A 12,932-nucleotide genomic window follows, 5' to 3' on the forward strand; every position below is an offset into this window, starting at 1 on the left:
CATCTAATGTCGTTTAAAGCAATACCTGCCTGAGCTATAAGGTATTCTCATTGTTGCAAATGTGTTGCAAGGTAGCAGCTATAGTGCTTGCTTGAATATTTTGGGTTTCTTTTGTATTTTACTATTGTTTATTGTATTGTATTTAGTATTTTGGGTGGTTTTGAGTACCTAGGTCACTGCTAGGGTAGTTGTATGTTGCTAGCCAGTTGCTACAGTTTTTTTTTGAATGGATACTATCTATATCAAAGAGAAACGAAAGTGTTCACTTTTTTCTAATTGCTATGCCTTTCTTTTTTGCACTTAATAATTATGCACAAGATGTTAAATCAATAAACAATGAATACAAGAGGGTTTTCTGCATGATTTTACCTGTCATATGTTTGTATGCTGCGTTTTAAAGGGGTGGTCCAGAGTATATTTTTAAGGATTGGTTGTGTTTTTAAGATGCAAAGCAATGTGTGCTCATGCTTCATTTGTAGAAAATCACGTTATTTTTTTTTCATATATTTTACTTTAATTATACACTGCTACTCAGCTAACATGAAAATAACTGTCATACTTCCTAGTTCCTCCAAAAGCCTGCCCTCAAGAGGCTCTGATTGGTCAGCTAACATAATGTGCTGTGATTCGGCTCCACATTACCAGAAAAAGCATCAGGTCCAGTCACACCTCTACTAGCACTTGCTGTGCAGGTGAAGACTGTAGGTGTTTACAGCAATTTGACGGATAAATATGAGTTTGTAGCTAAATTGTTAACGGTGCCAAATAGCATTTCCTGTTGTTTACATCCTTGTTTATGTCCTTGCTACAATATACTGTTATCGCTAGACACTATGCATAAATACATTTTAACAAATAAAAATACCAACAGGTTGTGGCTCACAGTCCACAGCTTCATCTATTATGGTTGGAGCTGCTCCTTCTTTGAGGAATTTTTAGCCGAATCCAGCACTGAACTGAGGGAGATTCTGGAAGCTTTGTCAAATGCTAGCTATATCTTTTTTTATAATTCTCTAGGAACATAATTTAAATTAAATCGCAAGCATTTCTCTCTTTGTGTCATGTCCTTTGGAAGTCCAAATAGAGAAACAGAAATTTGGATGGCATTTTAGCTTTCTCTGCTACATTACAGCGCCTCTGGCCATGCCTCTTAGCTGTGCTTGCTGGGGTGTGTGTGTCTGGTGAATGCGCCTAACCTGAAGCATTTGTGATCACATTAAATTGTTTTTTTTTTTTTTTTGTAGTCCCCAAACTTTGTCTGCTGTAGGCTTTGCTAAGCTATCTTTGTAAAAAGCCAATGTCTCCCTTTGCATTGAACTTTGAGCATCTTATTTTCAGAAATGTTGTTTAGGTTTACATCTACATTACACATCAACTAAAGTTTGAAATATGATATTGTTGTGAACCCCCTCTTTAAGACTGAAGTAATGGCAAACATCAAAAATGAAAGTTAGGTTGCCAGTTTGCCAATATTTCAGCCGAACAAAAATGTAGATGCGCAATATTTGCAGCAAAGGTCCCAATGACATGCAGCAACACATTAAACCCTAGGAACAATATGTGTATATATATAGATATATATATTTCAAAAGGTAGGCTAGATTGTAATTTTTTATTTACACTGTAAAAAAAAAATCTGTTATTTTATGTGTTATTTATCCCAGCTGCCGGAAAAAAGTAAAATAACAGCCACTAAATTACAGACATTTACCACAAAATAATGGAGGTTAAATGTCCTTGAATTAAAATTTTCTGTCAATTTCTGTCATTTAATGTGTGTTGTTTAAATTGGTAAACTAAGTTAGTAAATTGAGTTGGTAAATTTCTGTAATTTAACGGCTGGTATTTTACATTTTCTTTCCGGCAGCTAGGGTGTAAAATATGTAAAATAACAGATTTTTTTTTGCAATGTATTAAAAATACTTATTATTTATTAACAAAGCTCATTTTTCTTAATAGTGTGCCAGGATATTTAATATATATTTGGCCTATTATTAAATTATTTCCTTAGGTAAAAATATTTTATTACTTTCAAAAATTTAATGAAACAAACTGTAAATAAAAATAGGAGTTTATTTTGGTAGGCAAATCAAATAGTATGTTATTTAATTTCCTGTTCAGTTGCTGTGTTTGGAATTTTACAACAAGTTCAATAAAAATGTTTTATGACATGTCATTTAAAATATAGGACACATAATAGCCTGACACCAGAGCTGTATGTTTATGCAGTGTGCAAACATTATATGCGGGGTGGTTGCCAGTAATATCGCATATCACGCTATTAAAACAGATCCAGATTTACAGCCAGGGGAATTTCCTCATCGCAATGGCCCTAGCAATGATAATGCAATGTGGTTGCCAAAGTTTAAGGTATAATTTAGGCAAGAAGTAGAAAATGTAGTATTATACATTATTTATTGGTCAAATATACGGACAGCATTTAGAAAGTTTTAGTTAAATGTTGTCAAATCATCCACTGGGCAACAAAAACAAAAGAAACACCACAGTATTTTTCCTTCTAAAGGTTACGTCCTTTCTCCCACGCAATACACTTGATGTAATTATTAAATATTCTTTGAAGTTTCTGTCTAAATTCCCACTCACCGGTAAAGAATAAACTCCCAGAGGCTAAAAGAGAGTTAAACACAAACATAGTCATGCTGCTTTGAGATTGTCTGTCCTTTCACAAGCTGCTTCCTTGTGTGTGGGGTCAGATCAGGCTTCAAACAGCTGACTGGACACGTGTGTGTGATTGTTTTTGTGTGGGTTCATGCGTGTAAGCGTCTGGAACTAAGAGAGAAAAGCAGAAAGAGCTTCTAAGGAAGTCACATGATAATCGTTCTGTGTGTCCCAGCTGATCATATGGTGGCCTTAAATCAAATGCGTAACCATATAATATTGAACAAAAACGTCAGACAGATATATGTTTTATATATATATTAACATTACATTTTACAGTACTATAATGTGGTTAAAAAACGACCAGACACTTCTATTAAAGTGGGAAAAAAATAGACGTCTGGCACTTTATAAAGAAAGTGTCTGTCTAATAAAACTCCTCCCTTCTTTTTGCTGGAGTGTTTGTGTAAGAGCCTGCGGGCCTGGCATGAAAATCTTATTCCCTAAAGTGGACCAGTAATCACGAGTGCCAATTCAGTCGACGCTCCCTCAAGATCTACACTGAAAGTATGTGTGTGTGTGTGATTTTTAGTGGCATGATGTCATGGAAAGGCCCACAATTCAAACAGACCTTTAGCTGTAATGATAAGAGGACGTGTTTAAATGATAACTGGGTGAATGTGACCAATCAGTCTTGACCTTATGAGTTTGCATTGTTTGAACAGGCACGTGGGAAAGTTTTCTGCTTTTATTTATATGATGTAAAACAAATTTAAAAAATGATCATTTCAGAGTTGTAACTTTATATAACTTGGTTCAAGTCCCAGCTGGGCCAGTTGACATTTCTGTGTGGAGTTTGCATGTTCTCATTGTGTTGGCATGGGTTTTCTCTGTGTGCTTCGCCACAAGTTCAAAATCATGTGTTAAAGGTGAATTAAATAATCTAAATTGTCCATTGTTTTGTATAAAATAACAAATAGGTAGACCATGTTTCTAGACATGTATATATACTTTTATAGACAAATATACCAATGCTTTAACCCCAGAAAAGTGAAGCAAATCTATGTATGGTGGAATAAACATGGTCTTCAATCAAAACAAATCAAATGATTTGTTAGCCTGATCAGTTATTTTCAAACTAAATACTCTAAATAACAATATCTCAACTTGAAATTTGAGAGGGTAAATGTTGACAGACCATTATATAATAAAACAAACAGTAACATTTCACTTAAACCCATATTTAATAAATACAGTAAAGAAATTGGTCATTTATAATGTTTTGGTAGATTAACTGGCTTAATCTTTTTTTTTTTTTTGTAAATCATTTTAAATTTCACTCTCATCAAATGCTTCAAAAGCAAACAAAATATGCAAAATATTAACATTTTCTACAATTTTTAAATATTTTTGATTATTATTGGCGATATGCATTCATTTTATAAAACATGAATCAAAACACTGAAAACTCTACTGTGGATGTGAAAAATAATGTATGGATATTAGCAGTGGGGAATTAATAACAGTATTACTATTGTCCCCACAGGAATTCTTACCACTTAAACCCGATTTACTTGAAAACTGAAAAACTAGAAAGACGCTGCTAACATAGGGTTGTGTTATTGCAGTAAATAACCTGATAATTAGTGTCATGCATGAAAAGAGGATCACAACTTGTAATAAGGAAAAAATAATTGCTACAATAATTTACATTTTGGACTTAAAAACTGAAAAGCTGTGCTGAGACACAGTCAACGAAATCACAGGTTGCATGCAGAGCTGTTATAGCCTGGAAAGCAAATGTTGTCAGGGCTTTGAAAGCATTACTTTGTTATATTGTCCCAGGTTACTTTCGTCCTTGCTCTCCCCTATATACATACATACATACATACATATATACATATATATATATATATATATATATATATATATATATATATATATATATATATATATATATATATATATACACATACATACATACATATATACATATACATACATACATATATATATATATATATATATATATACATATACATACATACATATATATATATATATATATATATATATATATATATATATATATATATATATATATATATATATATATATATATATCAAATACATCATTTATATATACAGTCAAGCCTGAAATTATTTATACTCCTTGCAAATTCTGACTTAAAATTACTTAAACCAGCAAGTTTTTGTTTTACCAGAAATGATACAGGCTTCTCCCAAAAGATAATAAGACAAGGTAAAGGAGGCATTATTGTGGAAACAAAAAAAGAAATATACTTTTATTTACATTTCAACAAAACGAATTTAGCCAGGTGTATGAATAATTTCGGGCTTTACTGTATATATGAATGACATATTTAATCCTAAATCAATTTTACAACATTACTGCTGAGACTATATTTTAAATGAAATAAAAGCAGGGGACATGTCAAAAAAAAGTCAAAAAATCTTACTGACCCCAAATTTTACAATGGCAGGAAGGTTTGTCAAATCACAGTTAACATTATCCCAATAACCTCGTTTTTTTTTCCCTCTCTGAAATGGACTTCTATAGCTTTGACAGTCCAATAACATGACTAACCCTAATGTGAGTAAATGAGAACTGCGTTTGACAAGCGCTGCAATACTGACTCAAAAAACACTGTCATCTTCAGGCCTGTCATCACTCGACCATAAAATCCTGCTTCCTTGTCTCATAGTAGTAAATTGGGTCAAAGATAATATTGTGACCGCTGTCCACCCTTAAAACAACTACAAAAGGTGCTTTCTTCGTTCAGTCACATGAGTTTCTCACTGACTTTTTGGTGTGTGTGGTAGTGTTGGTTTAAAGAGTGTCTCCTATAACCCAGTCCACAGATGAAAGTGTTTCGTTCAATAACAAATAAGCAAGTTTATTTCATCACAGTGCCGGAACATTAAGCTTTTCTGAAGATAATGAAATAAGCGATTAACGGATTTGATAAGACATCCAAGCTGCAAACTCTGTGGTGATTCTGAGAAATTTGGGGCCTGTAAAAGTTAGCAACAGTGAGTGAGTCAGCGTTTGCCCGGTTCCTATGAATCATGGCAAGCTGGAGTCTGGTTCTCAGAGCAATCTCAACTGTGGAATATGAACTGGGAACTTTCTGAAAGTGCAAACTGAATATTATTAGATCAAGAACTAATAATAAATGCAGAAACTCAAATGATAGAGCAAATACACACACACATAAAATGATTCACTGGATTTACTAAATATTTAGGGTAAGTGGTTGCAAACAATTTATATGGGCTGAATTTAAACAAACAAATTCAATTTGGGAGTGTTCAACCTAATTTGTATAAATTGTTTGCAACCACTTATCTAAAAAATGTGTAAATCCAATGGATCTTTGTTCAGTGCATGTGCATTTTATGTTTAACATTAAAGGGATAGTTCACAAAAAATGTAAATACTGTCATCATTAAATTATCCTCCATTTATTTTAAACCTGTATGAGTTTCTTTCTTCTGAACAAAAATGAAGATATATACTGTAAAAAATGCACACAATTCATTCATGTTGTCCCAACACAAGTTCACTTAAATTTGAATGGATTGAACATAAGACAATAGAGTTGTCTCCCAAAAATGTCAAAAATTGTGTTCTTTCATCTTATTTTAAATAAATAACTTGGACAAGCCACAATATATATAGGGCATTAACTCCGGGGGAGAGCACCATCTAGGTTGCTCAAAAAAATAGAATATTTATTTAATAATATTACTATAAATTGAGTGTAAATAAAATACATATTCATAAAATGTTTTTAAATACATTTTTAAAATTCACTTTATTACAAATGCAAAAAAACAAACAAACATGTGACATAATTTTTTTTTCGTGTATGTGAATTGTCGCGTACATGCGGCGCGGCCCGGTCCAGTCTGGAGCCGAAAAGAGGAAAAAAGTACAAGTTGAATCACGTGCATCATTTTCAGGTAACTTGCTAGGTAACTAGCACTGCACAATTATTTCACTGTATTATTCATTATTATATAGTTATTATATTATATAATTATATGTTATATCATTCTTTGTAGTTATCATTGTTTATTGTTTTGTCTATTTCTATACATTTCTTATTGCTGTTGCTTGTGTCACTGCAATGACAATAAAGTCTCTTTAGTCTTTTAGTTCTGGATGTGTTTGTTTTTAATGGGTCAGTTTTTTATTTTTGTGCATTACTATATGAAATGACAACACTGACTCGTTCTGTGATGTCTGAAAGATCAATAATATAAAATGGGGTCAAATTACAGTAAACCTCAGCCCGTAAATAATTTTTATTGCATGAATTCATTATTGGTTATTTTTTTCTGAATGTTAACAAAGTTTTTGTTTAAAAATACACTCATTCATTTTTAAAAACCACTAATGTCTTTGATTTACTGACAGCAAGGGTCAGTTTTTGTTACATCCACATTCTGGTTGTAGTTTAGCTCATTGATTTAATAGTATGTCATGAGTTTTTCTATAAATGACAAATTTCTTCTACATGGTGGTTCAATGCTGAAATTTGTCACAAAAGACGATGAGGTGGCATGACCAGCACTGCTCCAGAGACACCAGCAGCTGTACAGATACAGACACAGGAAGAAAAATTGAGGACCGTCCAAGGTTTTATTCCTTACCTTTTGTGAATGTTTAAAATTGGGAATGCTTCTGCAGAAGACATGTCAGTGTTTAGTTTAATATAAACTGTTATTTTATAATGTAAATATATGAATGTTTAAGTATAATTTTGAGTGTTTATACGCATATTTATGTATATAAATGAATAAATACATGTTTAAATACTTATGTTTGTGTGTTTTTTGTTCTTCAGTGGGGGCACTACAGAAAAATTTTGCATAGGGCAGTCTTTTGGCCAGCAGCGGCCCTGGCACCAGCCATTGACTTGCATTGTATTTTTGGTTCCTAATATGACTTATTTTCCCCAGAATTTATCAGAATATCTTCTGTTATGTTCAACAGAAGACATTAATTCTTTTAGAATCATTTGAGTGAGTAAATGAGGAGGAAATGTTTATTCGTGGGTGAACCATCCTTCAGCTCTCAACCACACAAGACTGTCTTACTCTGCCCTCTGTTGGACAAAAGTGACACTATCATCTGCTTCCACTATTAAAGGCATTTTTTTTAGGTTCGTTTTTTAGGACATGGCATTGAGACAGCAGTTTCAATCCACTGGACAAACCACTGGACATCATAGAAGTCCACAATTATATAGACAAAAATCCTGTATATTTTCCTCAAAATTTTTTATTTATTTTTCATTCATTTTTGCCTTCGGCTTAATCTCTGATTTTTCAGAGGTCGCCACAGTAGAATGAACTGCCAACTATTCCAGCCTATGTTTTATACAGCTGATGCCCTTCCAGCCGCAACCCAGTACTGAGAATTACCCATACACTCTCACATTCCCAAAAGAGCTCATACACTACGACCAATTTAGTTTATTCAATTCACCTGTACCGCATGTCTTTGGACTGTAAGGGAAACCGCAGCACTCGGAGAAAACCCACACGAACACAGGGAGAACATGCAAACTCCACACAGGAAAGCCAATTGGCCCAGCTGGAACTCGAACCAGCGATCTTCTTGCTGTAAGGCGACAGTGCTAACCACTGAGCCACCGTGTCACTCCATCTATCAATGTTTTACATATAAATTTTAATAATAAACATTTTGCGTGCATATATATGTATGTGTATATACAGTCAATGATTTTGGGCTTGACTGTATATGGATGTGTAAACCTATATATACAGTTGAAGTCAGAATTATTAGCCCCTCTTTGCTTCATTTATTTATTTATTTTTTTAAATATTTCTCAAATGATGTTTAACAGAGCAAGGACATTTTTACAGTATGTCTGATAACATTTCTTCTTCTGGAGGAAGTTTTTTTTTTATTTCAGCTGGAATAAAAGCAGTTTTTAATTTTTAAAATCCATTTTAAGCTATATTTTTTCATGATCTTCAGAACAAACATTCGTTATCCAATAACTTGCCTAATTACCCTAATCTGTCTAGTTAACCTAATTATAACCTAGTTAAGCCTTTAAATGTCACTTTAAGCTGTAAGCTGTATAGAAGTGTCTTGAAAAATATCTAGTCAAATATTGTTTACTGTCGTCATGGCAACTATTACATTAATCATTTATTAGAAATGAGTTATTAAAACAATTAAGTTTAGAAATGTGCTGAAAAAATCTCTCAGTTAAACAGAAATTGAGGGAAAAATAAACAGAGGGGCTAATAATTCTGACTTCAACTGTACATAATAAATATACATAGTTTACACACAAAAACTCTCCAAAACAAAATTATAAACCTATAAAATAATTCAACTCCAACTAGAGATTACAGATCCCAAATGCTACTAGTAACACTTTTGATTTTATGAAGTTTATTGTAACAACCAAGCAGGAATGATAACGGATGCCAACATTGTTTTGAATTTGGACAAAGTGGGAAGGAAGCTGGGCTCCTACCTTGCGATTAGCAGTCATCTTGCGCAGGAAGCTTAGTGTTCGCTCCAGACGATTTCCTGACAGATCCTCTTTGTTTTCTTGCCTCTTTGCCTTTACTTGTCTTCTATCTGTATCCAAACCCAGAGCTGCATACTCACTGTCTATACTGCACCATGAAAAATATACACTTAATGCATTGATTCTTAAAATACGTAAGGTTAATTGTTTACAACAAATGACTGATAGAAGTCTCACCTGTTGGAAGATCCTCCAATCTGGTGGTGCAAATTACTCTCTAAATCACAGGGGAAAAGATAGAAAAAAGATTTTCAATGAGTTAAAGATATAGACTGTGTATTTAAATGTTTACATGACATAATGTTGGGTTCTCATGTTAGTTTCATTTTTTCAGAGTGGATATAAACAGTACAACAAGAATAAAAACACTTTAAATTAAATAACATTCATGTTCAAAAGTTAATAATTAATTTCATTCCTTCATCCATTCACTCATTCATTTTCTTTTCGGCTTAGTCTCTTTATTAATCTGGTGTCGCCACAGCAGAAGAAAACGGCAACTTTCCAGCATATGTTTTACGCAGTGGTTGCCCTTCCAGCTGCAACCCATCACTGCGAAACACACTCAATCACACATACACTATGGCCAAATTAGCTTACCCAGTAGCACATGTCTTTGGACTTGTATGGGAAACCTGAGCACCTGGAGGAAACCCACGGGGAGAACATTCAAACTCCACACAGAAATACCAACAGACCCGGCTGAGGCTCGGATCAGCGACCTTCTTGCTGTGAGGTGACAGTGCTAATCACAGAGCAACCGTGTCACCCTGGATACTAACTTATAGTTACTAATAATTTTAGAATGTTTTAAAAGTAGGCTCTCTCTATATATATATATAAATACGATGATATATGTTTCTGTTAATAATGATTATATTTTAAAGTGAATGGTTTGTATTTTAAAAATGAATTATTTATACATTTTTATTATTAAATTAATTAATTGTTGGTGTTATATGATCCTTCAGAAATAATTTAAATATGCTGATTTGGTGCTCAAACAACAATTATTACTAATAATATTATTGTTGAAATATGTTTAAGGGCGAGGCAGTGGCGCAGTAGGTAGTGCTGTCGCCTCACAGTAAGAAGGTCGCTGGGTCAATGGTTCTCCCTGCCTTCGCGTGGGTTCCGGGTGATCCGGTTTCCCCCACAGTCGAAAGACATGCGGCACAGGTGAATTGGGTAGGCTAAATTGTCCGTAGTGTATGAGTGTGTGTGTGTGGATGTTTACCAGAGATGGGTTGTGGCTGGAAGGGCATCCGCTGCGTAAAAACTGGCTGGATAAGTTGGTGGTTCATTCCGCTGTGGCAACCCTGGATTTATAAAGGGACTAAGCCGACAAGAGAATGAATGAGATATGTTTAAGTTTTTTTATTGTTGTGCTGCTTCATAATTGTGTGGAAACTGAATTATGAACACATTTTTATGAATTATGTGGTACAAGTAAAATATAAGATTGTGCTTATCCTTGCTGATTAAAATTAATTATGTATTCAAAAACATATGGTATATGAATAAAAACTAGGTAACAAATAGAAATAAAAACATCAGAGCAAGATAGCCAAAGAGAAAAGCCACATTGCCAATAGAAATAATTAAATAATGGTAAATAATATGAATGATTTGGAGACCCTCAAAACAAAGTGAAGTAAGTCAGGTTTAGTTTTGCCCATTCTCAAAATTGGTCCTCTGCTTTTAACCCATACACCTGCACATTTTTAAGTTAGAAGTACACACACACACACACACACACACACACACACACACACACACACACACACACACACACACACACACACACAGAGGCCAGCAATACTACAGCTGGATATTGAAGACAGAGTGTGGTTCATTAACTCCCCCACCTTTAATTGCTGCTGGGACCGGGAATCAAGCCAGCCACCTTTGGATTACAAGTCCAACTGACTGACCATTAGGCCACACACAACAAAACAAACTAGACTCACCATGGCAGTAGGAACGTGGGCGAGGGGCGGAGCTTCTGGGCATCTGTTGCATCATACACAGACTGGGGGCGGAGGCACTGCATCCATGCATCTGATTGGACTGCTCCTGAATACAGATTCAGAGAAAATGAAAAACAACTTCAAAGAAAACTTTATTAGTTTATGCACATTGTAAAAAAAATTAAATAAAGGTAAATGAGCTGTTTTCTGTATTCCGTGAATTTTATATTATATTATATTATATTATATTATATTATATTATATTATATTATATTATATTATATTATATTATATTCGTTTTCTAATCCTCATCGACAAGAAAAAATAAAGTAGTGACTGCAGGTTGAAGGTAGGAGTAAAAAGACCTAATTATTCTTTTATAATTATTATTTTTTATCCATTATATTATTCCAAACAACTAAAAGGTCAATGAAAGTCACTTTGTTAAACTGTAGAGTTGAATTTTCAACATCAAAGGTCAACAGAGATCAAGGTCCGTAAAACAAGTTTTCTAAAATGCAACATCGTGAAATATTAGCGCAATTTAAAATAACTTTTTAAAAATGTATCGTCAATTTTAATGCAACATCTAATGGCAAGCAACATTTGCTGCTAATTTGCGGCTCAGAAATATTTTTTATTAAAGGGCAATGACACCCCCCACTTTCGGTTAAAGTCTACTTCAGAATTTTTTCAAAAGATGCATGATTAATGGGCGTGGAGCTCCGCGAGCATCGGGCAGGAGTGGGCGTGGCCAGCAGGGGAGAACGTGAGCGAACAACTGTTGTTGTCAGTTAGCTCACAAAATGAGACAAACCATGAGGAGACGCATGAGTTTATAGTTTACAAAGTTAAAATGCAAAGATATGAACAGTGATTTAATGCCCTGCTACATTTGTTATTCGTAATTTCATATACACATAACCACAATTTATATCATTTTAAAGATAAGTGTGTTCATGTAAACCCTATAAATGAGGACTTCTCCCTCAATCCCCGTATCCAGCAGACTCAGTGCAGCAGGTCTCCTGATCTGTCTATTTTAACCATTAGCCCTGCTGGTAATCTGGAGGATTTAGGCAAACACAGCAGCACAGTGATGTGTCTGAATGTGAACGAACTCCTGATAAAAGACAGCGTCCGCCATGCTCTAATTCTCGTGCTGCTCTCCCGACAAAAATGCTAGCAGCACACACACAGCTTTGCTGTATGATCGGCCCTGACAAGATCGCGGGGGAAAACATGCAACAAACCCCATGGATCATGGAAACAAACGTATATGAGCCTTCATGAACGGCTAAATACTGTGTGCCATGGGTCCTTGTCTCACAGCTCGGGCTTGACTCTGGCAGGTCTCATGAATAATTAAGCACCCGGCTCTTCTCATAGGATAAGAAAACTCCGCTATGAATAATAATGAGAAACCGACGCGTCATCATTGCACTTGCAGTTCTGCGCTACGTCGCCGATTTTGATCCCGCCCCAAAAATCATTTTAAACCCGGAAGCTGAAATTAGCTGACAAAAGCTCAAAATTATCCAGTTTTCCCCACAATTAAAGCTGACAGGTGCTAACATTGTCTTAACTGATGCTCAACACACACAAATCTGTTAATATAAAAAAAGTGCTCCAGGGTGTCCTGAACCTTTAATGCTAAAAACAGCTTTGCTGCAAAAACTTGTGGAACAGAACCTTTTTAGCCATTTTGCAACATTAGAAATATTTCTCACAATTTTATTCA

At 34.4% G+C, this 12,932-nt stretch overlaps 1 protein-coding gene across 3 annotated transcripts in view; it reads right to left on the reverse strand.

Moving 5' to 3' along the window:
- Positions 1 to 12,932, reverse strand: part of arhgef2a (Rho/Rac guanine nucleotide exchange factor 2a) — a 118,101-nt gene that overhangs the window by 80,621 nt on the left and 24,548 nt on the right. For all 3 annotated transcript variants that reach the window (NM_001423384.1, XM_087294036.1, XM_087294033.1), the window contains 3 exons: positions 11,192 to 11,297; positions 9,399 to 9,438; positions 9,165 to 9,309 (listed from right to left, as the gene is read on the reverse strand). In NM_001423384.1, the coding sequence (NP_001410313.1) occupies positions 9,165 to 9,309; positions 9,399 to 9,438; positions 11,192 to 11,297 (291 nt within the window). The remainder of the gene's footprint in view (positions 1 to 9,164; positions 9,310 to 9,398; positions 9,439 to 11,191; positions 11,298 to 12,932) is intronic.

Source organism: Danio rerio, chromosome 19 (assembly GCF_052040795.2).
Source record: "Danio rerio strain M-AB ecotype USA chromosome 19, GRCz13ab, whole genome shotgun sequence".
NCBI lineage: Eukaryota > Metazoa > Chordata > Actinopteri > Cypriniformes > Danionidae > Danio > Danio rerio.